This window comes from Manis javanica, chromosome 10 (assembly GCF_040802235.1).
Source record: "Manis javanica isolate MJ-LG chromosome 10, MJ_LKY, whole genome shotgun sequence".
Lineage (NCBI taxonomy): Eukaryota > Metazoa > Chordata > Mammalia > Pholidota > Manidae > Manis > Manis javanica.
The window spans coordinates 35,167,109-35,192,981 of NC_133165.1; the positions used below are offsets into that span (position 1 = coordinate 35,167,109).

Below are 25,873 nucleotides of genomic sequence, written 5' to 3' on the forward strand. Positions count from 1 at the left end.
CTAGACGAAACTAATTGACCTCTCTGGCCTCAGTTTCCACGTCTATAAAACGGGCATAATAAGAGTATCGATTTCATAGGTCGACTTTGAGGAGTAAATAAGGTAATCAGTGCATGGGAGGCACTTAGCTCAATGCTTGGCATGTAGTAAAGGCTCAATAAATGTTAGGAAGGGGCATGCCCAAGCTCAGCTGGGAACCAGAGAGGCTGAGGCTGGGCTTGCTGTGGCCAGGGCATCCAGCTGACACTCTTCTATTTTTTTTATCATTGAAGAATAATTGACATGCAATATCCTATTAGTTTCAGGCATACATCATAGCAATTTGATATCTTTATACATTATGAGATGATCCCCTCACTGAGTCTAGTCACTATCTGTCACCATACAAATTTATTATACTATTATTGACTATATTCCCTGTGCTGTACACTACATCTCCATGGCTTATTTACCTTATAACCAGAATTTTGTACCTCTTAATTCCCTTCACCTCTCGAGGACACTTCTGTGGCATTTCCATCCAGGCTCTAAGTCCCCTGCTTCCTCTTGCCTCATTTCTCTGGTGGCCATTAAATGCCTCTGGGGAAAGGAGGTCCTGGGTGACAGCCGCTGGGCACCTAAACTGTCCACCAAGAGTCCCAGCCTACCTTTGCCTGACCTTGCTCTAGAACATGAGTCTTGGACATTGATGCCCTGTGTGTGGACAGTCTCCTGCCCTGCTTCTGAGCATGACACATGCATAGAGTCACTTACACTCTCTCTCAAGCTACCTGGGGAGATGGAGTGGGCACCAGGAGCTGGCTATGGTCAGGGAGGGACAGGGTTTGGTTTTGGCCAGGTTAAGCCAAAGTTGGCCTGTGTTTGGGAGAGCCTGCCACCCCCAGCAAAACCTGTCACATGGCTCAGTAAAGCCGATTTAAAAGCCCTGTGGAGAGCACAGAGCTAAGGCCTCAAACTGTACAATTGTGATCGAAGAGAGGGAGAGGAAAAGAGCAGAGGCAAGACTTTGAGCCCAAGGGGTGGGAGAAGGAATGGAGGAGACACACACCAGCAGCCCCCAGCCCTGGCTGGGCTTCAGAATCAGCTGTGAAGCTTTATGTGCATATTTCTGGGCCCACTCCATATGTGATGACTTGGTCTCTGCTGGAATGGTGCCCAGAAATCTACGTTCTTTAAAAAGTTGCCCAAATTGGTGAGGCCACTATGGAAAACAGTATGGAGGTTTCTCAAAAAATTAAAAATAGAAATACCAATTCTACTTCTGGGTATTTATTCGAAGGAAGTGAAATAGCAATCTAAAAAAGATAGGCGCTGCACCCTATGTTCAACGCAGCCTTGCTTACAATAGCCAAGGCACAGAAGCAACCTAAGTGTCCACTGATGGGTGAATGGATAAAGAAGATGTGTGTACACAATGGAATATTATTCAGCCATAAAAAGTCCTGCCATTTGGGACAACACGGATGGACTTTGAGAGCATTGTGCTGAGTGAAATAAATCAGACAGGAAAAGACAAATTCTGTGTGATCTCACTTATACGTGGAATCTGAAATCCAAAAAAGAACTCAGGGATACAGGGAATAGATTTTTGGCTGCCAGAGGTGGGGGGTGGGGGTGGGTGAAATGGGTGGAGGGTTTCAAAAGACACAAACTTCCGGTTATAAGATGAGTAAGTCCTGGGGATGTCATGTACAGCTTGGTGACTAGAGTTAACAATACCTACCTTGTTGTGTATTTGAAAGTTGATAAGAGAGTTGATCTTCAAAGTTCTCACCCAAAGAAAACAAACGTAACTACAGCGGGTGATAGATGTTAACTTGACTTATGATGGTCATTTCACAATACATACATAGATAACATCATTATCTTGTGAAATCCAAAATGAATTCAGTGTTACATGGTCCCACCTGTTCTTTCAGGTGGCAGCAGGAGTGGCAAAATAAAGGTGGGGACATGAGAAAGTTTTATATTTGTTTGAGGCCTTTGAACTTTGCTGAGCTTCTGCCCCTCCCCTCCCCCTCCCTCCTCTCCTCCACCAGCCAACCTTCTCACTGGGCTCAACAAGGCTCCATCTATCTTAGAGGAGGACGGCATCTGGACACTGAGACAGGGACTATGGGTTTAGACAGAGTAGGGTGAGGGCCTCTGGAAAAAAAAACAAAAGCAAGATAATCTATTGTGAGATCTGCTTTGGCCTGCTGGGGCGGGAGGGGGGGGGGCAGCTTATTTTTCTAACTTTACCCAAGTGCGGCTTTTCTTCCTCCAGCCCTAAACGAAATGATTTGTTGCAACTTGGGCAATGTAACAAGCAAGTCCAAAACAACATAGTAAAAACAGGAATGACTCCATCTTAAAACCCAATTATTTAAAAGAGTAAGTTTCTTAACAGACAATAACTCTGCCCCCCTTGGGAGTGATATCCTCCCAGACCAAGCTGCTGCTATCCTGGGAGGAAATCAGAGCAGTTAAATTCTTGTAAATAATCAGGAAGACTAATAAGAAACTTAGTGTTTCTTCAAAGGTATTTGGGACCACTTAGCAGGTGTACATCCCTAGCACTTTGTCTCTCAACTGCCTTTTAAACTGCCTTTTAAACCCCTAGACCACGCATCCCCTGAGGGGCTCTCTTGTCCCCTTCTGGCCTGAGCCAGGAGCTCTGTTCTCCTGCTTTCTCTCTAAGTAAAAGCCTCTGCCTTGCTCTCCTACCTTGCGTGTTTGCGAAGTTCATTCTTCGGCCCAGTGAACAAGAGACCCCCCCACCCCACCCCCGCATCAACACCATGTGACAAAGTGAGTCCCTGCCGGGCTGTCCCGAGCAGATCAGTTGTTTGAGAGAGGCTTTTCCCCCATCCCCACTTGTTCCTTTAAACAGATCTGCTGGAGAGATGCTGGCCAGAGGCTTGTTTGTAAGTGTTTTACTGTCAGACTGCTGATATCCTGTTCTAGCTCTAGAGTTCAACCCTTGCAAAGCTATTTTTCCAAATAATTCCACGCCTTGTTTCTCCAGAGTGAACCTCTATTAAAAAGGCAGTTATCTAACTTGCCATATTTACAGGTCTGTCCATTTCCAGGAAATCCCTGCAGAGTACATTACAGACTGCCTCCTCCTAAATCCATGCATCTGGGTCTTTCAATCCAGCATCCCACTGAGACACACGCAAGCTTCAGGGGAAATTATTTTGCTGTTGGCCACACACAGGCAGGGTAGGCGCACACTCCTCGGATGCTCAACTCAAAGGACAGGGAGAGGAGCCCGGGCACCGCTTCCTCCCCAGCTTCCTCTTGCCCACTTGGCTCCCAGCCCATCCCATCCACTTCCAATCCTGCGGCTTTGCCAAGGGGAAAAACTGTTTCTGGATATGGCTTTTGGAACTTTATATTCCCTGATTCCAGGAAAAAAAATATATTATGACTGGCTTTCCCTGGAAATCTCACCGTTCCTTTCCTGGCTACCTAACTTCTGAGTAATGACAAGCCCCGTGGACTGTGTGCTCTCCTGTCAGGATGCTGTCAGTAAAGCCCTGTCAATCATTACTGCCCCAGTGACCCTTTCTGAGAACCACGTGGAGAAACCTGCCCAGGACTCAGAATCTGGGAAGCGCTGCACCGCTCCCATGCAACTGGTGGTTTATTTTTGTGTTCTGGGTGCTGTGAACCGAGCTCATTGAAAGTTTGCCTACCCTTGGAGCGTCCGTGCATCCGTGCTGCATCTTATCCATGCAGCCATTCTTCACGCTTCACTCTGACATCCTTATTTACCTATGTACAGTTTTGGCTCCAGAACAGAGCCTGGGCGGGCTACCCTCTAGGCAGTTTCTCGGGGGTGGGGAGCGGACAGGGGACAAGACACTCCGAGGCAGGATGGGGCACAGGCATGACACAGACCTGGCTTTGAACCCCGGTTCTGCCACCTACTAGCTATGTGACCTTGAAAAAGTTACCACCCCCTCAGAACATCGATTTCCTTGGATGAAAAGGTGGGGATGATAAAACCTCCCTCATAGAATGTGGGATAAATGGAGTAACTGGTAACAAACCAACAAAAAAAGGCGTGTGTGTGTCGTTGTTTTTTTCTGATTCCAGGAAACATGTTTTTCTTTTCTTGATTACACCCGCTTCTTTTAGACCGAAACGAGGACAGCTGCCCTGCCCTGGGCCAAGCCTCCTAGCGCTGAGCTGCTTCTGAGCTCTCCCAGCTCCCTGATGTTTAGGTCTCACAGGGATGGCAGACAGAGGGGTTCATTTCCATCCACCCAGCTTTACTCAGGGCAGGGCTGGGATTGACCACCATGTGTCTGCAGTGCCTTGGACATCTCCAGGGCACCTGCAAGAGCTGGGCACCTGCAAGAACTCAGCAAACGTTTGCTAAATAAATGCGTTCCAGTCTCTATGTTGAAGGTTTGTGAAGACAAACAAGAAGCCTTCTTACTGGCCTTCCAGATGCCTGCTTGTGCCTCTCCTTTTAACAGCCAGGGTTGGGCAGGGGTGACTTTATAAATTCTTCCTCTAATCTTATCATTCCCCTACTTAAAACTCCTTAATGTCTCCCCCGTCAAGATCTGAGCAGGGTCAAGGAGGGCAGAGAATGATGAATTGCAGGGTAAGGGAGGAGGTGTAAACAGGGAATACCCAGCAGGTTGTCTTTCAAGGCTAAAGGCAAAGGTCACTTTCTTTAAAGGAGGATTTTCCTGACCCCTAGCCTCGTTCAGTCCCTCAGTACACCTCCTCAAATCTCCCTGCACTTCTCCATCCATGCCTACACCCCAGGTATAATCAATCATTTATTGGATAATCACTTTCTGTGAGCTGTCTATTCTGTCCACTGAACAGTACACTCCTAGACGGCAGAGACCACATCTGCTGAGTTTACTTCTGGATTCAGCATCTAGCACAGTGCAGAGAGTAAAAAAATTATTGTAGAATGAATGAAAACAACTCACCATCCAAGAAGGAAGGCAGACAGGTGGAAAAGGATGATTCAGCACTGCACAAAGTTCTCTGGGAGCTGGACGAGGGCCACCCTATTCATCCAGCTTGGAAGGGAGGTTGGAGGAAAGCTTCCTGGAGCAGGTAACACATAGGCCCTGAGGGTGAGGTCTTGGCAGGCACAGAATGGGGCATTCTGCTTCCAGTAAAAGGATATTTGGTTGCAGCCCAGGAGTTCACATGCAGTAGACTGTGGCCGTGCCCAGTCGCATCCCAGGGCACTCACCCTTCTACCCTCCATCTGCATGCACCTGGAGTCCTTTACCAGGGGGCTCCCTCGCGGCCAGGCACCGGGCAGGTAGAACACAGACGGCCCAGCTTCCTGACCCTCAGCTCTGGTTCACATCCAGAGGTCTCCGGAGGGACTGCACTCCAATTGCCCACTGTGGTAATCTGCTAAGTAAGGCACCTTTCTTTATTGGCTGCCTTCCCGTCTCGTCTCACTCCCCCACCTCCCTACTGGAATCTCCTGTGATCTTCTCCCTGATAAATTGTTGCCACTCAAATCCTTGTCTCAGGATCTGCTTCTGGGAGATCCCCTGGTGTCTCCCCCTCTTGTAAGAACATCAGTCCTATTAGATCAAGGCCCCACCCTTAACCTTAATTACCTCTTTAAAGGTCCTATCTCCAAATATAGTCATATTTCAGGCTAGGGCAACAACATATGAAATTGAGGAGGACACAGTTCAGTCCATAACAAGGGGAAAAGGGGAGAAGCAGCTGAGGGGCTGGATTCTGAAAGGGTGTCCACATCAGTGGGAAATGCAAACGACAGCCCAGACCTCGAGAACCATGTGGGGTAGAGTGTTTGAGAGATCCATACGTATGTGGTGGGAGCCCAGCCAGCAGGTAGAGAGTAGGGGGCAGGGGCTTCTACCACAGGGAAGAGGGTCGAGGTCCCAGAGCAGGATCCAGGGCCACCAGTCGTGGGCTGGCATTAAGGACACACTCAAGGCCCTGGCCACAGGCTGCCACGCACAAGCACCGAGAAGGAGAAGCTTCCACAGATGCCCACTTGCAGATGTGCTCCTTAGTTGAAGGACCCAAGTGTCTCATCAGTTAAATAATTACTAAGCACAAACGGGGAAGTTGATAAATTGGACTACATTAAAAGATACCAACAAGAGAATGGAAAAGCAGTCTGCAGGATAGGAGAAGATTTTTATAATAGATCTGTACTGGGTTGAACCCTCCCCACCCCCTATTTTATGTCCCTGCCAGAAACTTAGAATATGACCTTATCTGGAAATAGGTGTTTTTTCTGCAGACAGTTAGTTAAGCTAAGAAGGGGTCTCTTTACTTGGGCTCCCAGGGGCACCCCAGATGCCACAGAGTGTGGCAGCAAGGGTAAACTCTGGAGAGGCAGCAGGGAGCCAGGCAGCTGAAGCTGGCCCCCGAGCCTTGTAGGGGCTCTGCTGGGTGGAGGAGAGGCAGGCTTTGGAAGGAGGAAGCAGATAAGCTGAGAGCTGACGTGATACCCAGCCAGCACTTTCTGGGAAATGAGAAACATTCTGAATACATAGGCCCGGGGGGAGAAAGGAAGGGAAATGGGACTATCATGGCTCTGATAAGACCTTTCCTTACTGCAGAATAATTTGTTTTATTTACTGTATCATGTCCTTCTCCTTCACCAATTTTTTGAGATGTGTGTGTGTATATATATATATATATATATATATATACACACACACACACACACAGAGGTACATAAACCCTGAGGGTACAGCTCTGTGAACTTTCACAAGGGTGAAAGGGTACTCCCCCACCCGGATCATGGAGCAGAGCTCCCCCTTAGGCCTCCCTTCAAGTCACTACCCCCCAAAAGGCAACTACTTTTTTGACTTCCATCATTGTAGGTCACTTCAGCTTGTTTGGAACTTATATACATGGAATCCTACAATATTTCCCCTTCATATCTGGCTTTGCTCAGCATTAGGTTATGAGATGCATTGCCATGGGGATGTGTAACTATAGTTCATTCTCATTATTATATGGTATTGCTTTATGTTAATAAACCACAGTTTATTTTCCATTCCACTGTTGATGGATATTTGCGTAGTTTCCAGTTTGAGGTTATTTCAAATAACATCTTTTGGTGAGCATGCATGCGCATTTCTGGTGACTATTGCTGGATAGTGGAGTGCATATAGGGCTTTAGTAAATGCTGGCCATAGCATTCCATTCCTGACGGCAGCGTGTACATTTCCAGTGCACCTGGCCCTAACAGCTGGTATTTTCTATCCTTTTCATTTTAGCCGTTCTGGTGGGTGCTGAAATAGTATCACCTTGTGGTTCAAGTTTGTATTTCTCTGATGACTGACATAATCAATCCCCTTGTCATTCAACATTTGGGTTTCCTTTTCCTAAAGCATGTGGGTTTCAGCCATTTTTCCATTGCATTGTCTGTCTTTTTTTATTGATTAATACTATTCCTTCCATAGGCTGAATGTTAGCTCCTTTGCAGACATATGTTGTGTTAGTTTCTCAGGACTTCTGTAACAAATCACCACAAACCAAGTAGCTTAGAACAATAGAAATCTATCCTCCCCTGTTCCTGAGGCCAGAAGTCTGAATCAAGGTGCCTACAGGGTCACACTCCCTCTGAAGGCCCCGGGGACAATCCTTTAGTACCTCTTCCTAGCTTTTGGTGGCTCCTGGCCATCCTGAGCACCCCTAGGCTTGCAATTGCATCATTCCAATCTCTGCGTCCCCACATGGCCTTGTTCCAAGGACACCGGGCATGAGATTTAGAGCTGAAAGGCAACAAGCTGCTTCTGTCTTCTCACAACAACACTGTGCTCTCAGGACTGCACTTCTGACACTAGATGTTGGGAGGGTTTTCTTCACTCCAGGTAATTCTCAGATACCAGCTGAGTATCCCACAATTTGACTAAATTCTGACACTATCTTCCTGGGGATAGTGTCTGTTGCATTTGGGGGAGACAGAAGAGAACTGAACCCAAAGGCTGAAGAAGGAGACAAGAGAAGGAGGCTGACAAGTCCATCTGGAATTCACAAAGGTTTCTTGAGGGGATCGAACCTACAGGAGGTCCTGGACAGCCGCTTTGTGTTTAGGGAGGCTAATTTTATAGATGCAAGGAGCAAGGGGTCTATATACAGAGGGGCCATCCATGTTTCATCATAGCAGGAGCTGATGTCTAAACATTATCTGAAGATCCCAAAAGGATCCATGTTGTTAGTTCCAATTGAGAGCTTATCTATAGAATGTTCCCTGTTTGCAGTACAGATAGGATGTGGGGAGGGAGGTGAAGTGGTCAGTGGTCACCATGGTGGGTTTGACAAGATGGCGTTACCCTTGCTCACAGACAGCATCAGAGCCCATAGGCAGAGAGCTCAGGTGCTGAAGCACAGGAGCTTGGCTCCTGGCAGGTTGACACTGGATTCCTCAAGACAGAAGAACAACAATGGAGTTTTAGATAGAGGGTTCATACTGGGCTTTATTCTTGCAGTGGCTGGTCATGCACTGATATCACATCCCCACAAAAGTACCTGGTGATCGTCCTTTTATAACAACTTAAGCAACAGTGGCTCACCACTAGTGATTATATAAGCATGCACCTGTGCACTGGGTGCAGGCATGAGCCAGCATCCAGGTGAGCTTTCTGGCCATGGTGACTCCATTTTCCCTATACTCCACCCCTCCAGGATTCTCATCTCACGGTCTATGCAATCAGTCTTCCACGATGGTCCCTGTGCAAGAAGGCTGGAACATCACATCCAGATTCTACAACAGCAATAGAAGCTACAACAACATACTAGGATAAAGAGCTACAGAAATTATGGTGATGATAGCCGTCATTCAGCCTGAGGAAATCGACTGCCACCAAGTGGTCAAAGGGTCATAAGATAGGGCTGTGATTTGTTGAGTTTCCTGTTGTATGGCTTGTAATGCTAGAGTTACATTATGTTGTGCATCCTGTTGTAGGATGCACACACATCCCCTTGAGCTGCAGTGAGCATATCTTCTCCATTAAGAAGGGTAATAGCTTTATGGGTAGCATTAAAGGTGCATGCTGTATGCAGTGATAGAGCAGGGACCTCTGCTTCTATTCCATCAGCACCTCCTGCACAGTGAATATGGCCAGTGGGTAACACCACCATGCAGCTAGCTTTCCTTTGTGCCTATACTTGAAACTGTCCCAATATGAGGGAATCTGTGGGAGGATAGACAGGAACATTCCAGGTATGTACAGTTGTCCCCAGTTACAATGATGCATCCATTTGTGCAGAGGATTCAACCATCCGTACTGCCTGCACACCCAAAGGATATCCCCAGGGAACAGGGAATGCTCCTGCCTTACGATTGGGTTTGTCTACCCCATTTGTTATCCCCCATCACTACATGGATTGGGCACAAAGGAGCTCAGAGACCCACCCAGTGTGTACCGATGTCTCAGCCCAGGTGCCATTATGGTGCTCTATACATTTTAGGGTGCTTTTGCTTAAGGCTACAAACACGGCAGTAAGCCACCTATACCAGCCCTAACAGAATACCCTATGATCGGCTGGGAGACATTGACCTGCTCCTGTACTTGTCGTTTTATGGCAGTTATTTTACTGTATCATTTAACACAGTAGTATTGAGTTGGTCATTCCAGTTGTGTTTAAACCAGTCCCGCTCAGATGAGTTCACAACTCGCACTTCCCATGGGAGGTCTGTAGCAGAATGGTAGGGAGCTCTGTGCACACCCAGCGGGCATATATTGGCAGTTTTTGCTAAGGTGTGTGCCCAATTCACAAAGACATTAGAGGAGATTAACCTTAAGGATAGTAAGACATATGTTTTAATGACACCAACATAAGCAACTCCTTTCTATTGGGTAGGATGCATGCAAGGGAGTGGTCCTGTGATAGGACTGTGTCAGGAAGGGGGTCCTGTCTGGGTCTAGTATACCAAACTTTTACCCCTCTCCCTGTGGGGGTTACAGAGGGGTCTAGGTATAGTGTTATTATTGGAGGTGTATGCACTGGCCATAAAAACGAGACAAAACTCTCTGGTAAGATGTCCTTGCCTTCTGGCCATATGAGGTACACTACCATGATCCATGAGGGCCAATTGACCATTATTCCAGGAATGCACACCAGGCTGTCCTTCAGGCCTTGTCCCCAAGGTGCCAGAGGGCCAGCCATTGCTGGTCTGTTTGTCAAAATGTCAAGGCCATGTCCACTGACAGACTCTCTGGGGTGGTTGTTATTGGTGCTGGCAGCAAGATATTATTTTGGTGGCCAAACCCAGGCTTCAACAGTTCTTCCTTTGTTTGTACTTGCAGCTGTATAGGGCAGGCAGCAATGTGTGCTAGCATGTCTATGGGGCTCAGTGACCCCTTCCATTCAAATCCCTGGACCCTGTTTCCATTTATGGCCCATCCCCTCTTCTGCAGATGGTGTAACAGTCTAGATGCTACACCTTCTAGGTCTGTAAGAGAATCAGAAGTAAGCATGATGTCATCAATATAACGGTGCATTGGTGGTTTCTCCCAGGCTGCCAAATTCTGGACTACAAGCCCATGGCAGATGGTGGGACCATGGGGGTACCCCTGTGAAAAGATGGCAAAGGTCCATTGCCGCCCTTCTCATGTGAAAGCAAACTGTTCCTAACTTTCTTTATCTGTATCAATAGAGAAGAAGGCATTAAAATAATCCACAGCATAGTGGTATGTCCCTAGTTCATGACTGAGAATGTCCATGAGGGCAGCAATAGAGGTGACAGCAGCATGCAGATGGCGTATGACTTTATTCCCTATGCCAGGAGCCATCTGGCTTTTTTACTGGCCATACTGGGAAATTAAAAGGTGAGCCTTATAATACCTCCCTTCTCTAGTTCCTGGAGAGTTTTTATGTCCTCCTGGCAACTTGTATTGTTTGGTATTCATCACCCACCAAGGCATGGGCAAAGCTATGGGCAGGTGCTTGGCATGTCCCCTCAAAACTGCCCTCACTGCACATATCCTCAGTTTGAACTCACCTGCAGTGGTCTGTAGCCACAGGCCCTGCAGAATATTAACAGAATTTATCTGGGGATAGGAGAGATATATATACTATATACTATTTTGGGGGTAGACACTGTATCGCCAGTGGGATACAGGCTTGTCTCACTCTGATGGCCTCCATGTCTGTCAATCACAGCAGAGGCCCTGGGCAACCACTCAGGATTGCCATAAATCAGTGAACATTCAGCTCCTGTGTCTACCAGAGCAAGATACGTTGTATATTCATTGAGGACCAATAAATTGATACTTCGTCATGTGGCCTCCAGCCCCCACCTGGCCCCACAAGGCAGGTACCTTGGCCCTCCCCTCAGCCGAACTATATTGCCCAATCAGCTCCTTCCAAGGGTCTAGGTGCGGCCAGCTCACTCTTCCACAAGAAGTACTGCAGGTGTGCTGCCCAGACTTACAGCTTTGTCACCAGCTCCTGTTCTTTGGCCTTTGCCTCAGCCAGCAGCTGGAAGCACTGCTTCAACTTCAACTGTTGCTAGAGCTCCAAAAAGATTTTATTTGACTTCCCACCCAGTTTCTGTTTGTCTGCTCCCGCCTCTATGAAATCAACCCACATCTGTGTCCTTGTGACCTTCACAGGGCCCTTTAATCCCTTCCTCTTAGTAGTGGCATGCATTCCCTTACACATTTAATTGCTCAGCCTCCCCCAAATCTGCCACAGTACAGGTGACCATATTCATGGGCTGCCCCATGTAGGGGGCAAGAATAGCCACTAAAGGCCCAAAGAAGGACAAGGGAGCTGTTTGCAGCACCATATCTCTCATTCCCACCACAAACAGCTTCTTGTCCAGACCATGATTTCTTGGGTTGTAAATGGCATTCTTCATGCCCAACTCCTGTAATGCCTGTCGAAGCTCTGTGTACATCTGCCATTTAGTGTAAGAAGATAGTAAGTCACCTCAATTGCACCATGTGGTATGATGGGTTGCCATCAACCACTTGAGAAGCAAATGGTTACCTGGGGTCTGGTATGCATTTTTCAATTGCTGCCATAAGGCAGGATGAGTTGACAGGGAAGCCAGCTTTCCCATCTCTGTCCCAGACAGGAGGATACTACCCACCCCTACATCCCAAAGGCACAGGAGCCAGACTGCTATGGACTCCAAGGGTTTTTGCCAAACCTGGGAACCCAGATACACCAGTTCCACCTGTGCATTGGGACAGAACACAGCGTGCTTCACTGTACCTGTCACACAGGGTCCCACAGTCGCTGCATCTTTACCTTTTGGTCTACAACCAGGTGGGAGTTAAATAAAGAAGGGGTCTCAGGTATCACCTCAAAACCTTCCTCTTCCTCCTCCTCCAATGTATCCTCCACAGCTTCTGGGGCCGGGGCCAACGGCAGCTCTCCTGCTGCTGCTCAGAGCACCACCCCCTCGGCCTCCAGTACCTCCCTTATGTTCTCCACAGCACCTCGCATCTCATGTTCTCGCACTGTCTCTTGCGCTTCTTGTGAAAGTGTGTCCTTTTGGTGGGACTCATCTATGGCTTTTTCTAATACTGTGAGCAATAACCAGCCCATGGTTCTCACTGCCAAGCAGGCACTCCATTTCTCCAAGGATTCCCCAATTTTGTGGAGGACCTCCTCCACTGCCTTAGGCATCACCTCCTCCTCCCCCAAGTCCTGGAGAGGGGCTCCCACCACCAGGAGGGTTGCCACCATGAACCACATACCCATTGGGGGATATCCCCTCACCCATAGGGACAACCTAGTCCATGTTTCAGTCTTCAGCGAATCCTGCTGACTATGCCAACTGCAGCACAGGAGCTCGGCTCCTAGCAGGTTGATGCTGGATTTAGCAAGACTGAAGAACAACAGACCATTAGATTGAGGGTTCAGACCAGGCTTTATTCTCCCAGTGGCAGGTCGAACACACTGATATCATATCCACACAAAAGTACCTGGTGGTCGTCTTTTTATAACAGCATAGACAATAGTGGCTCACTGCCAGCAGTTATATAAGCATGTATCTGTGCAGTGGACCAAGTGATTATACATGCATGAAGCAGCATATGCCTGTGCAGTGGGTACAAGCATGAGACAGCATCTAGGCAAGTACCCTGGCCATGGTGATTGCATTTTCCATACAGCTCTACAAGACTGCCCCCACTTTAGACACCAATGCAAGTGCAGGTTGTCACCTGTGCTTTCAAATAACTGGCTGTCGACTGGAGGATAGGGATTGAGAATTTGCTAGAGTGGTTCACAGGAGTAAGGAAAACTAGATTTATTTACTAGATTACTAGAGTTACTAGATAGAGGGTCTAATTCAGAACAGCTGGATAGAAAAGATGCAGAGGGTAAGTGTAGAGAAAATGGAAGTTCCTATAGCCAGAATTCTCACCTGACCCTGCTCAGCTTGCTCACTGCACACATGTGGGCAATACATTATTATTGACTCCAAATAAAGAGCTTTGCCCAGAGCTCTGGGCTGCATGGCTGCAGGAGAGCAGGGGCTGGAGTGGTGGCAGCGCTGAGGACAGAGACTGAGACAGCTGGTGGGGTGGAGAGGCCCAGAGGCAGAGACCGGCTTGCTGCGTGCAGACTAGCCTGCCATCATGAGAATAAAGTTGGGTATAAACCCTTTCACCACAAGAACATTCCATTGTCATTATTCTGCCTCATTAAATCAAGAGGAACTTGCCTGGGGCTGAAACCCACTGGTAAGACAGCAATGTTTGGGAAGGGGCACAGTGTCCACACCCTCTGTGACACAACCCCTCTCCTGGCACCTCCTGTACTGGCCAACTCAGAAGCTCTCTGAACCCTGTTCTTTTGGAATTTTTATGGAGGCTTCACTATGTAGACACAATTAAGTCACTGGCCATTGGGGATTAATCACCCCAGGGAGATTAGGGGGTGGGGTTGAAAGTTTCAATCTTCTATTGACATGGTTTGTTTCCCTGGCAACCAGTTCCCATCCTGTGATTTATCCCACAAGCCCTTCTAAAGTCACTGCATGAGTGTAAACTCAGGTGTGGTTCCAAGGAGCCCATTTCAGTGAACAAGACACTCCGCTCACCTGTATTGCTCTGGAGCTCTTTCAAGAACTGAGGACAAAAGACCAAATGTTAAAACAAAAGATGTTCCCTTATCATTTAGAAAATTACATGGGTTTTAAGAGCTGTGTGCCAGGTCAGGTAGACCAAATATGTATCTCTGATTTAAAATCACAATATCACAAGAGCCCACCCTAATCCAATATGACCTTCTTTTAACTAGTTACAGCTGTAAAAGCCCTATTCCTAGATAAGGTCACATTTTGAAGTTGCCGGTTGCTGAGAATTTTGGAGGGGCACTATTCAACCCAGTCTGGGTGCATTGCAAAAGTCTCCCCTGTTGCAGATTGCCTTTTCACTCGGTCGTTGGTGTCTTCTAATGAATAAAAGTTCCAAATTTTTGTATAGTTCAATTTACCAACTGTTTATCAACCCCTTATGTTCACTGTGTTCCATTTATGAAACATTTGGGTTCCCAACATACTGTCGCTGTTTATTCAAGTACAAACTGGTGTGTGAAGATGCCCAGTAGAATGGTGTGGGGTGAATTGGAGGCACAGTGGAGCTCAGCTTAAAGAAGAGAACATTCAGGGGCAAACAAGGTAACGGCTGTAGCAGGTGCTGCTGGGGCCTGCCCTATCCCCTCCACTCACTTCTGTGAGCTAAAGGCTGTTTGTTGAGGCTGTCTGAGGGCTTTCCTCTGATCCCAGCCTGCTCATAGGACAAGCCAGCAATGTAGGGTGCAGCCCTCAAGCAGTGATATGCAGAGACCTGGGGGATGATAACCCCCATTTCTCACCCCACATCTGGGCCAATTTAGGCTTGTTCTGCAAAGACTCCCAGAACCCCCCAGGGGAACTGAGTGCCAGCTGCCCACGGCAATAACTTGCTCCATCACCTGCCCCATCTCTTCCCAACCTCCCCTCCCCTCCCCTCCTTGGTGTCTTCTGGAATCACCTTCCTCCTGCGTTACATGCACTGGGACCCTTTTGTCTCAGAGCCTTTTCTAGGGGAACCCAAATAAAAACAACAGATCTGCCAAAACCTCAATTGCCTCATCTTCTGAAAGGAGAGAAATTGGGCATTTTACTATTAGTGGGTCATACAGAAATCAGAATATAGATTTGGGCCAAATTTTAAGAAGAACTTAAAAGAACTTTGTTACAGTCAGAGCTGTCTTAGGTTGACATGATTCAATGGTGAGTTCCCTACACTTGGAGTGCTCAGAGCAGGCTGGATGACCCCATGGGGTGTTTTAAAGGGCTGGACTAGACGAGATTTTAAGGCTCACTTAGCCCTGAACAATTCTATGGTTCTAGATGGCTAATAGCCTTTTGCTTTTTTAACCTTAAACTTGAATGTTTAAAGCATGGTGGCACATCAGTGAGTGGGAATGGCTGAGCCCTACGTCATGAAACACGGTCCGAAAGTCCCGATCTACCCTTCTCTAAGACTCTCTTGCCCCATTCTAGATTTGCTTCCCCCATTTTAGCCATATCTGGCTAATATACAGATTTCTGGGTCCTACTCCCAAAGAGTCTGACCCAGGAGGTGAGAAGTAGGAACAGGGAATATATGTATATTTTTCAGGCTCCAGGCATTTGCGATGTTCTGTCAGGTCTGAGACCCTCTAAACCAGCCCGGACAGCCGTTAAGTGCCGCCAAGCGGCTCTGGCACCACGTGTCCAGTGATGCGTGGCACTGAGAAGATAGGAAGGCACGTGCCTGGGGCATCATTCTTGAACATTCGTTGCCGTAGTCAGTCAGCTCTCTGCTTGTGTCCTTAGACTGTCCTGACCCCACCAAGAAATAAGCAGTGTTTCAAAAGCAAATAAAGCATTGGCCAGGGCCAGAAATCAATCTAGAACAAACAAGGACGTTATGGAGAATTTTACGTCTGTTCACTGGAATATTACTTCATTTCCTCTACTCTTGGCAGTTCAAACAAGGAAGCGTTGACTCAGATAAAAGCTTCGGGCGGGGAAACTCCCAAGGGCACTCTGGCTCCGCCCCTTCCCCCAGAGGACATTTCCTTGCTTTTCAGTCTCCTTCATGGGGATCTGGTTGCTCCTCCACGTAGGGTTAAAAAAGATGCTTTTGTTCTCAACCACAAAATTCACTGGAATTTTCTTCAGGGACTGTTCAGTCCCATAAAAGGGGGCCGGTGGAGACTGGGAGAACTCGGGAGAAGGCTGTGAAGGGTCTGGCTTACAGCACCATGAAAGTCTTCCCTTTCGGCTTCCCTGTTCTCCTAGTTTTCATCCTGAGTGTCCATCCTGGAACTGCCATGCGTACGTAGCTGCCGCACGCCCTCCTGTGCTGACTGGGAAGAGAAGCCAAGGGGCATCTCCAAGCTCCTTCCTCTCCCTGTATTTTAGGTGGAAGTGATGTAGCCAAGTTCTGCTGCTTGCAGTACAGCCGCAAGATCCTTCCCTGGAACTGGGTGCAAACCTATGAATACACCAAGAACAGCTGCTCCCAGCAGGCTGTGATGTGAGTATTTCTCTTTTGGGCTTTCAGGGTCCCTACCAGCCACGTTATTGGATGGGTGCTAGGCACACCCCCACAGCCCCAGGATGAGCCTCAGGATGGGAACCTGGTAACTTAGGTGTTTGCTCTGCCTCTGCCACCAGCAAGTGTGACCTGAGCTTCAGTTTCCTAACTTTCTTACCATGTGCCAGGCCCACGCAGGCCTTCTGCTAAATCTGTGTATGAAAGAGTGAGACAGTCCTTGTGGATCTTAGAGCTTGCAGAAGAAAGGGGGTACCACAATTGTGATGATGCGTGAAGGGGACCCCAAGAGGGAGATCATCATTGTAGGGGAGGCAAAATCTCTGCCTTCTTAGGGGCTCCAGCAGGACCTGAGAATTTAATTGACATAAGACCGATTAACAGGAGAAAAGCATACAGATTTTTCCAGGTGCATGGGAGCCCCATAGGAAAATGAAGACCCAAAGAAGGGGCAAAACCCAAATGCTTTTTTGCTAGGTTGGAAAAACAGCTGCAATTGTGGAAATGTGACTAAAATCTACAGCAGGAGGACAGGGGGTGGGTGGGCAGCTACTGGACGATAAGAGTTATCGTAACAAGGTCTGTTTGCACAGAATTCTCTTGGTCTTGACCCCCTATCTCGTGATAAGAATATTTATTTCCTCCTGTTACAGGGAGGACATTTTCCACATGGGAGTTTTATCTCCTGCCTTCAGGAAGGACAGGGGAGGTCAAAAATCTTTTTTGTACCTGCTGGTTTTTTTTAAGTGTCATATCTCAAAATAATCCTTATGCCAAAGTGGCATATTTTGGGGCAGCATATTCTGCCACCCTTTATCACAGTCATAGGAGGATCTAACGTGGTGTTGGGATGGTCTCCTGGAGGAAGTGACATTTACACCAAGACCCCCAAGGATATGTGGGAGTGGCCCAAGTGAGGGGGGGCAGGGAGGAGCATGGGTGTGCCAGGCAGAGAAGAGCAGGTGCACGGGAGGATGACAAAGCGGACAGGTGGACAGGAGTCAGGTCCTGCCGGGTTTGTTGGTGGTGGCAGGAGAGATGTACACACCTGTCAGGGCCCTGGCAGGACTAAATGAGATAATACCCACAAAGCATTTAGCACTGCGCCTGCCCACAGTAAACAATCACCAAATGGGAGCTGACTTTACATGCAAATACCTGGGCTCGGGGCAGTCACCAGTGCCTAGGACATGTGGCTCATGAACATCAGAGAATAGTGCAGAAGGGGAGAAAAGGGGCTCCAGAGACAAACTTGAATGTCATCATTTTGAGACAGTTAAGAGCAGAAAAGAGGCACTCAAGTGCCTAGTTCTTGGGGGGTGGGGGGCGCTCCAGATCTCAGGGTGCCCTGGGTCTTCTCCTCTGTGTCCTGATTGGCTTCCTGGAGTTTAAATACATCACTGTACTTAACCAACAGTTGGCAAAGAGCCCTGAGCTGGGCTCAGCGTAGTGGCTCTGTCACTTACAAGCTGTGTGACCTGGGGTAAGTCAAGTATCCTCATTTGAAAAGGAAGGTGAGAAGCCTGTTTCACTTATCCATGGTGCATGACAAACTACCCCAAAACTTAGTGGCTTAATACAACAACGATCAGTTGCTTCTCTCTCATAGTTTCTGTGGCACAGGAATTCCAGAAGGGCTTGGCTGGGTGACTCTGGCATGGGGTCTCGTGGCACATAGTTGTAGCCAGATGGTGCTGGTGCTGGAACAGCCAGGGGCTGGCAGCCTATCTGACTGCTGAGTCTTTCTATGAGTTTCCCTGTTGGGCTAGTGTGGGCTCCCTCACAATATGACCTGGGGTGGTGGGGCTCCTTGCAAGGTGGTTCAAAGCTCCAGATAAGTGCTCCAGGGAACTGGGCAGAAGCTCTAAAATCTTCTATGACTTAGCCTACAAAGTCATATAGCATCCCTTCTGCCACATTCTATGGGCTGACTGGTCCATCAGGCTGGCCTAAGTTCAAGGGAAGACATACGCCTCCATCTGTCAATGGGAGTTATGTCAAGGAAATTTGCAGCCATGGTTTTAAAGATGCACAGAGCCCTTCCTCTCCTTTATTTCCCATCTCTTTAGCTCCTCTCCCCTGCATGTGCCAGGGCCTGCCTGAGAGCCCTGTAAAACTGCTGTGTCCTTCAAGGGGCTCCAGGATAAAGCACCCCCAACCTAGGCTTTCATCATTTCTGAATGCTCTTGGCAAGCACAAGGCTGGAGGAGATTCAGGGATCTCAACCATGATTCCCCCCACCGCTCTTCACGAGCTCACAGTCTGCAAGGAATGCAGGAATCACATACAAGCAGCCATGGCAAGCAACTCACAATAATGCGGTTAAGAATTAAGTGGCATGATGCATATGAGGTTCCTTTTTGTGGGTGATGCAAATGTTCTCAAATTGCTAGTGGTGATGGTTACATCCTCTGTGGATATTACCCAAAGCCAGTGAATTATAATTACATGCTTTAAATGGTTGAACTGTATGGTGTGGGTATTATACCTCAATAGAGCTGTCGTGTTAAAATCAGGTTAAGAAGCATGGTACAGCTTACGTACTTCATTCTAGAGCTGTTGAAAATTCTCTCCTGGGGGAGGCGGGCCTGGAAGTGTGCTTTCTGGTAGAAAATAAAGCAGCAGAGAGCAGGGAGGAAAAAGACCAGGAGAGAGAGCAGAGACGGTGCAGCAGGAGGGCAGCAAGGGGACAAGACACCTCTGCCAGCTGCCCCTCCCTTTCCAGGAGGCAAAAGTTCTCAGCATTGATTGTCAGCTTCTCTTTTCCACAGATTCACTACTAAAAGAGGCCACAAAGTCTGTGCACAGCTGAAGGAAAAATGGGTACAGAAGTACATTTCTTTACTGAAAGCCCAGAACCAACTGTGACCACCAAAATTTCACCCCAACACCACCTGGAACCTGCCTTGGCCCTGCTGCCCCTAGTGAATCTTGGAGAATTTTTTCAATACAAGGCCCCATGGGTCTGGAGGAGAGGAGAGGGAATTTTCCATCAAAGTTTTTTTTTTTTAATGAAAATTTTTTTAAATAAAGATTTGATTTGCTCATAAACATTCTTATGCAATAAAACCTGAGTTTTTTTCAAAGAAAGGAAACTGAGTCAGTATTTGTGGCTGGTTTCCTGGCAGGTTCCCAACCCCTGCACCAACCCAGGTATTGAATTTCTGCCGTATGTTTTTGTGGTTTTTATGCAAAAAAGCAAGGACAATTTTAATACATTTTGACAAAATTGTCCACTAAATGTTCTAACATTATTTAGAGAGGCAAATTTATATTATTTGGAAATATAATATAACCACCTCATAGCTTCTTTAGTGCAGGGTTGCTGAAATGCCTCCCTATTTGGCAGTGTTTTTCATAAGGTATGCGTTGGTAAAATGCAAAATCTCAAAAACAATAAACATGAATACTATCTGCATATGGTCCACCTTAAAAAGTAAGCAAAAGCTGTCAAGGAGCCAGTGAGTTTGTTCGGGAATAGCAAGGGAATTGCAATTTGGGACATGCAGACTATGGTGAGGAAAGCATCCTTTTAGACAGGAAAGGAGGAAGCAGGGAGGGGTTTTTAGCAAAAGTTCGCTGGAGGAGTAAGAGAGATTGACACGGTGGTGGCTTCTCATTGGCTGCAGGCAAGGGTAGCTTACTGTGGGATGCGGGTCGGGTCGAGAGGAAATCTTTCTCTTCCTGCTGGGCCATGTAAGTGGTATTATATCTATTTTGTATGACGTTTCCTTTGTTCATTTTCACATTCCCTCCTTTTGATCAAGATCTTTCCTCAAGAGCATTACTGATCAAGAGTCAGATTTTCTACATTTAGTGGTTTTTGTCCCTCAATGCCAGGAAGGACCTTTCCCAGTTGTCATGTCATACACTGGTGGGAAGGTGCACAGTAACTGGAAACCATTTAAGGCCACATTGAGTAACCACAAAGGGTAGGAGGGAGAATTCTCAGGCATTTCCCACTTAAAGTCTACATCTTAACAAAGTCATAAGCATTGGAGGTCATCTTGAAGCATTCAGTCAGCATTACACCATTGTGTATGAGGTGCTTCTACAAAGATTTGACAGCAACAGGTACAAGGCTTTAAAATGATTATACAAAACAAAATGAAGAGCAGAATGACAAACCCAGCTTGCACAGTGGTCCTAAATCAGGAGCCCAAACCTGGAAGTAACCAGTTAAATTGATCAGAAGACCAAGGGCCAGTTAAGTTTTTTCCTAGGCTGAAATAAATAAAAGTTGTTCTAAATTCCAGAGCTTACCCACCTTAACAGTGGTCTGGGAGATACAAAAGACGGCATTATCTTTCCAGGCCAATGCCAGAGTAAAGGAAAGAGAGGGAAGAAGAAAGGTTTCATGTTTAAAGTATGAAGACTTGATCTGGTGTTTCGAGCAGAAGTGGTCTGTCTCAATGTCAGCTACTTCTCTGTCTGGCCAATTTGGTTCAGAGGTCTCCAGCATTCGGCCAAGACCAGATGCAGGTGGAGCTTTCTTTAGCTATGAGATATATATCCAAGGTCCCTGAAACCTGGCGGCCACTGGGGTAGTGAGGAGCACCTGGTATAGTCCCTTTCAAAGGTTTAAGCATAGTCTTTGTTCTTATTAACTCCAAACCAGAAGGATGGGAGAAAAATGGAAGTGTCAGTTTGGAGAGTTATTGCCAGATATTTGAGGAAACTATAATTTAGGATCTATCCCAGTTAACAGGAATGCAACAAAACCTCAAAGACAAATAACAGGATTAGAATCCAATATAGACAAAGGTAGAAACATAATTTTTTTCTCTATAATTATCCCCATTATTTTTTTCCCAAAAATGATCACAGTAAAATTGACTGATTTGCATTAAACATGGCCTGATTATTTACATAAGTGTAGCAAGGATTTTGACTGACCATATAAGCTCTCTTATGACTGCTTTGCTAAAACTTTTTATAAGAAATTTCCTATTGAACTTCTAAAGCCTGTGAGACTAGGACTTCATTGGCTCCATAAAAGTCAACCTTACTCCCTTAAGCCTGTCTGGTCATATCTGAGTTTATACCTGAATTAATATCTGAGTTTAATATGAGCATAGCCAATATTTTTAACTGTGCTCTGTTTCACAGAGAACAGACTTTCACTGGACTCATGCAAATAACTAATCATATTGCCATGAGAAAAAGTACTAAAGAGTTTCCAAATTCTGGACTGATCAGATAAAAATAAAATGTTTCATTTTGGTTCACAAAGGTACATTTTACTAAACTGCTGTAAGTCATAGATAACTTAAATAGAAAGATTTTCTCATATCTGGAAAACAAAGATTGAAGATCCAGCAATATTTTAAACAAAAATCATAGAAATCTCAGTCATCATCATCAGTTAATTCAGTCCTGTGCTGTTAACTCTTGTTCTGTTTCAGTCATTTTTTTCCATTAGTTTTGGAAATTCTTACCCAGTTCAATTTTATGATCTCAAAGTTTTCAGAAACCTGCACTTCGTCAGAGCTCTTTCTATGAACCTCTTGGGAGATGAATCACATTTGTAGGTACACTTTTGCAAAAAGCATCAGAGTAAAATAATAACTGTACAATGACAGAAGACTTAAAAATGTCCATTGTTAAAGATCTGATGAGAGCTATATGCAATGGAATTGATGAGAAAACTTGGTTATTTCTGTAACATACATTTTAAGGTAACAATGGGAATTATGACTAGTAACATACCAAGTGCAATATAATGAGTCATAAGAAACACATATTTGGTCATTCATATAACCAAATATGTATTTCCCAGGTATATTTGGTTTTCAATCACAGTTCCTGAAACACTGCAGAGTCTTAAAGGTGAAATGAGTGTCTGGTGGTGGTGAGGAGAGACTTTTGGACCCCCCACCCAAGGGTGGGGGCTGCAGGTTGAATCAGCCAATGGCCAATAATTTAGTCAGTTATGACCATGCAATGAAGCCCTCACAAAACCCCCTGAGAAGAGCTTCTCTCTCTCTTGGATCCTGCTTCTCAGTCAGGGACAGCTTCCATGCTTGGGGAGCCAGAACACCTCCATGAGCCTCTGAGCCAAGCCCCAAGCTCCACGAGGATAGAAGCTCCTTTAGTTGGGACCTTGCCCTGTGCATCTCTTCATCTGGCTGTTAACTTGTATCCTTTACTGTATCCTTTATTAATCTGTTAAATGTAGTGTTTTCCTGAGTTTTATGAACCGTTCTTGCAAATTAATCAAATCTAGGGGAGGTTGTAGGAACCTCCAATCTGTAGCTGGTTGGTCAGAAGCACAGGTAAATGCCTGGGACTTGCAACTGGCATCTGGAATTGGGGTGGAGGGCAGTCCTGTAGGACAGAGTCCTTAACCTGGGGAAATCTGGTGCTGTCTCTGGACAGATAGCATCAGGATTGAGTTGAATTCTCTGACAACATGCTGGTGTTCAAGAATTGTTTGGTGTTATGTGTGGGAAAACCCTTCCCACATACTTACACACATTGAAATTGGGTCCAGAACCTGAATGGAGTTATACTACTATTACTCCTGTGTATAATACTATTATTGTTGTATGGGAAAGAACACATCTCACCAAGACATATCAGATTTCCAGGAATTTCATGTAATTTGTAGAATATTTACCGTAATAACATCCACCTATACAATATAACCTAAGAAGGTTTATCATTACTTACTTGACAATGCTTTCTGTGTAATGTGTAACATATCAAATAAGCCTAATTTGTTTAACATCTTCCTTTTTATAAGGAGAAAGAACAAATTCTTTGAGATGTTCCAGAGACCCTCTGGAAAAACTGCTAGATAGTTTAAGGTCAAAAAGGCTATTTAGAATTTAATTTTGGGGAAAAAAAAAGATTTTGATTTTGGGGAATTTGTCAAAAACATCAAAAGGTTTTAAAACACTAAGTCAAATAGGACCATAAGTCACTATGAAACAATCTTAGTTATTAATTTAACGATGGTGGCAATAGATGTTATAGGCAAATACAGAAAGACTTTTCCCCTTTTTATTGTTCTTCTGATAACAATTATATCCCTGAAGTTTGTACTTTAATATTTACATCTCAGAGGCACAGAGAAGGAATGCAGGTTCCTCCGATCACTTTGGGCTTTCTAAGGTCAATAATTTACAAGCCCTTTGAGATAAAGAGGGGAAGTTTAGGGTTTAGTAAAAGGAATGGGTAAACCTAGAGTTGCATTTCCAGTTTTACAAAGATCTGGCCAATGAGGACAGTTGAATTGTTTGCGGCCTAAATGACATGATAGTTTGATCCATCCAGCTAATTACATGATCTCTTTTAGTAAACCCTTTTAGGAAGGCCCCAGAAGGTTGTTTTGTTTTGTTTTGTTTTGTTTTGCTTTGCTTTCTGGGTACAGAGTTTTCATTTTAGCTTAGGAGGAGAAGCCTACAAAATTTTCCTGTCAGGCTCTGAATATCCACTGTGGTCATGAGTTCATTCAGCCCATTGCTCTCCCATCTTTTTTTCAGTTTTTGAATTTCTTTGCCTTTTTAAGAATCTATCCACTAATCTCAGGAGGTAAGCCATTTGTAAAAACTTTTGACAATCCACCCTGAGTTTAAGAAATTCTTTCATAGTGGCCCTTAGATTGGCAGAATGAGGAAGTTGAGGATATAGCGGAGGCGGGGATGGCACAGAGAGAGAGAGAGAGGAAGCTGGTGCTGCAAAGAGGACCAGGGAAGGGAAAAAGAGGCCTCAGAAACTGTTTTGTCTCCTCTCAATTATTCGCTTTGGTTATTTAGAAACAGTATTTTGTAAAGAGGTGATTTTAAGACCTTGGGTGCATTTGGAAACCTCCAGCTGCCAACTAAAATAAGCATCCCATTCAGTCTGTTTAATTTTTGAGCAATGGTCTTTGAATTTGGTTCTGAAAAAAATAAGTTTGGGAAGGCCAAAAGTTCCTCAATATGGCCATTATAGTTCTAAATTATCTGTGGTTAAGTTGGTCCATTCGGTTAAAGATGCATGTGAGGTGGAACCATAGCTGTTTTTTTTTTAACATAAAATTAGGATTCCCGAAGGAGGACCCTCCTGAGAGAATTGAGAGGATTGTGATCCCATACTTGAAAACCAGAGGTTCAGAAAACAAATGAGTATCCGCCAAGAGGACAATGCCTTCAAAAAAGCAGTTCCCAAATGAGGTCAGAAAGCTAAGGCAAAAGGAGAGAGCTTAAATCTAAGAGACTTACCAAACCAAAAGAAAAAGGACGAGTCGTGGAAGTGGAGAGAGCAAGCAGACCAAACGGGTACCACACACAATTCCAGGGTCATCGGTTCCTCAGGAGTTCAGACCCTTCAGATCCCATTTCTGGCACCATGTAATGTCAACCTTAAAAACTGAATAGCAAAGTTATTTGGTAGTTGCCACAGTTTGCATGTCCTGAATTGCAATTCCCCTGCTATTCCTGAATAAACTCATTTGCTGCCCAATAACCCTTAAAAATTTTTTTTTAATATTGACACTAACAACCCTAGGATGTTTATGTCAATATAGCCTAAGGAAGTTTTAAGAAAATAATTATAGATTCACAAGAAGTTGAAAAAATAGTACAGAGAGGTTGAGTGTACCCTTTACTCAGTTTCCTCCAATAGTTACATCTTACATAATCATAAAAGAATCAAATACAGGAAATTGGCATTGGTATAAATTGCATGTATAGTTCTGTCATGTTATCACATGTGTAGATTCATGTAGCCACAATTACAACCAAGTTATAAAACTATTCCATTGCCACAAATATCTCCCTAATGTTATGCCTTTATAGTCACTTCTCCCCTCTCCCACCATCCTTAACTGCTGGCAATAATTAATCTGTTCTCCTTCTGTGAGTAAAATTGCAATATTTCCAGAATGTCTCGCCTAGCTTTAGTGCATCTCCATATCAACAGGTGTTTCCAAGGGGTGGAGAGAAGTAGTCTATCTCCTTATCAGTGAGTAATTACATCAGCAAGAGAGGGCTTAATCTGGACCTGAGAGTTTGGGAGAAATCTTTGCTCGCTTCTGCTGAAGTAGGAGAGAGATGCCGGATGGCTGTTTGTAAGCAATAAATGGGTTTTTTATTTAATTTCTCCTTTTGACTGATTTCAGTTTTTCAGCTAGATATTTTGCCCCAGGATTTCCCTTCCCTGGATTTACACCTTCTCAAAAACTTTGTCATTTCATGAATGTTATATAAATGGAATCATACAGTATGTGACCTTTTGAGATTGGCTTTTTAAACTTCATGCAACACCCTTGAGATACATCCAAGTTGTTGCATGCATCAATAGTTCATTCTTGTTCACTGTTGAGTAATATTCCATGATATGATATACCACAGTTTATTTAACCATTGCTT

The 25,873-nt window shown here is 45.5% G+C and overlaps 1 protein-coding gene and 1 long non-coding RNA gene across 3 annotated transcripts in view; one reads left to right on the top strand and one right to left on the bottom strand.

Annotated features, from left to right (window-relative positions):
• The window catches only part of LOC140844055 (uncharacterized), a 60,826-nt gene that overhangs the window by 3,722 nt on the left and 31,231 nt on the right, over positions 1-25,873 (bottom strand). Inside the window, exon 3 of one of the 2 annotated variants that reach the window (XR_012122200.1) lies at positions 24,725-24,872. This is a non-coding gene — a long non-coding RNA (uncharacterized lncRNA). Of the gene's footprint in view, positions 1-19,716; positions 24,873-25,873 lie in introns of those variants that run through there. The other variant, XR_012122199.1, reaches the window with a different exon arrangement.
• CCL26 (C-C motif chemokine ligand 26) lies at positions 16,012-19,572 on the top strand. Its single transcript, XM_017654508.3, has 3 exons — positions 16,012-16,297; positions 16,385-16,499; positions 19,289-19,572. The coding sequence occupies exons 1-3, from the start codon at positions 16,225-16,227 to the stop codon at positions 19,383-19,385; spliced, it is 285 nt and encodes a 94-aa protein (XP_017509997.1). The 5' UTR covers positions 16,012-16,224; the 3' UTR covers positions 19,386-19,572.

Bases quoted from the DNA above. Each gene is read 5' to 3' on its own strand.
- CCL26 (XM_017654508.3), top strand. From the start codon at position 16,225: ATGAAAGTCTTCCCTTTCGGCTTCCCTGTTCTCCTAGTTTTCATCCTG. The intron at 16,298-16,384 runs GTACGTAGCTGC...CCTGTATTTTAG, and splicing joins CCATCCTGGAACTGCCATGC to GTGGAAGTGATGTAGCCAAG. The intron at 16,500-19,288 runs GTGAGTATTTCT...TCTTTTCCACAG, and splicing joins TGCTCCCAGCAGGCTGTGAT to ATTCACTACTAAAAGAGGCC.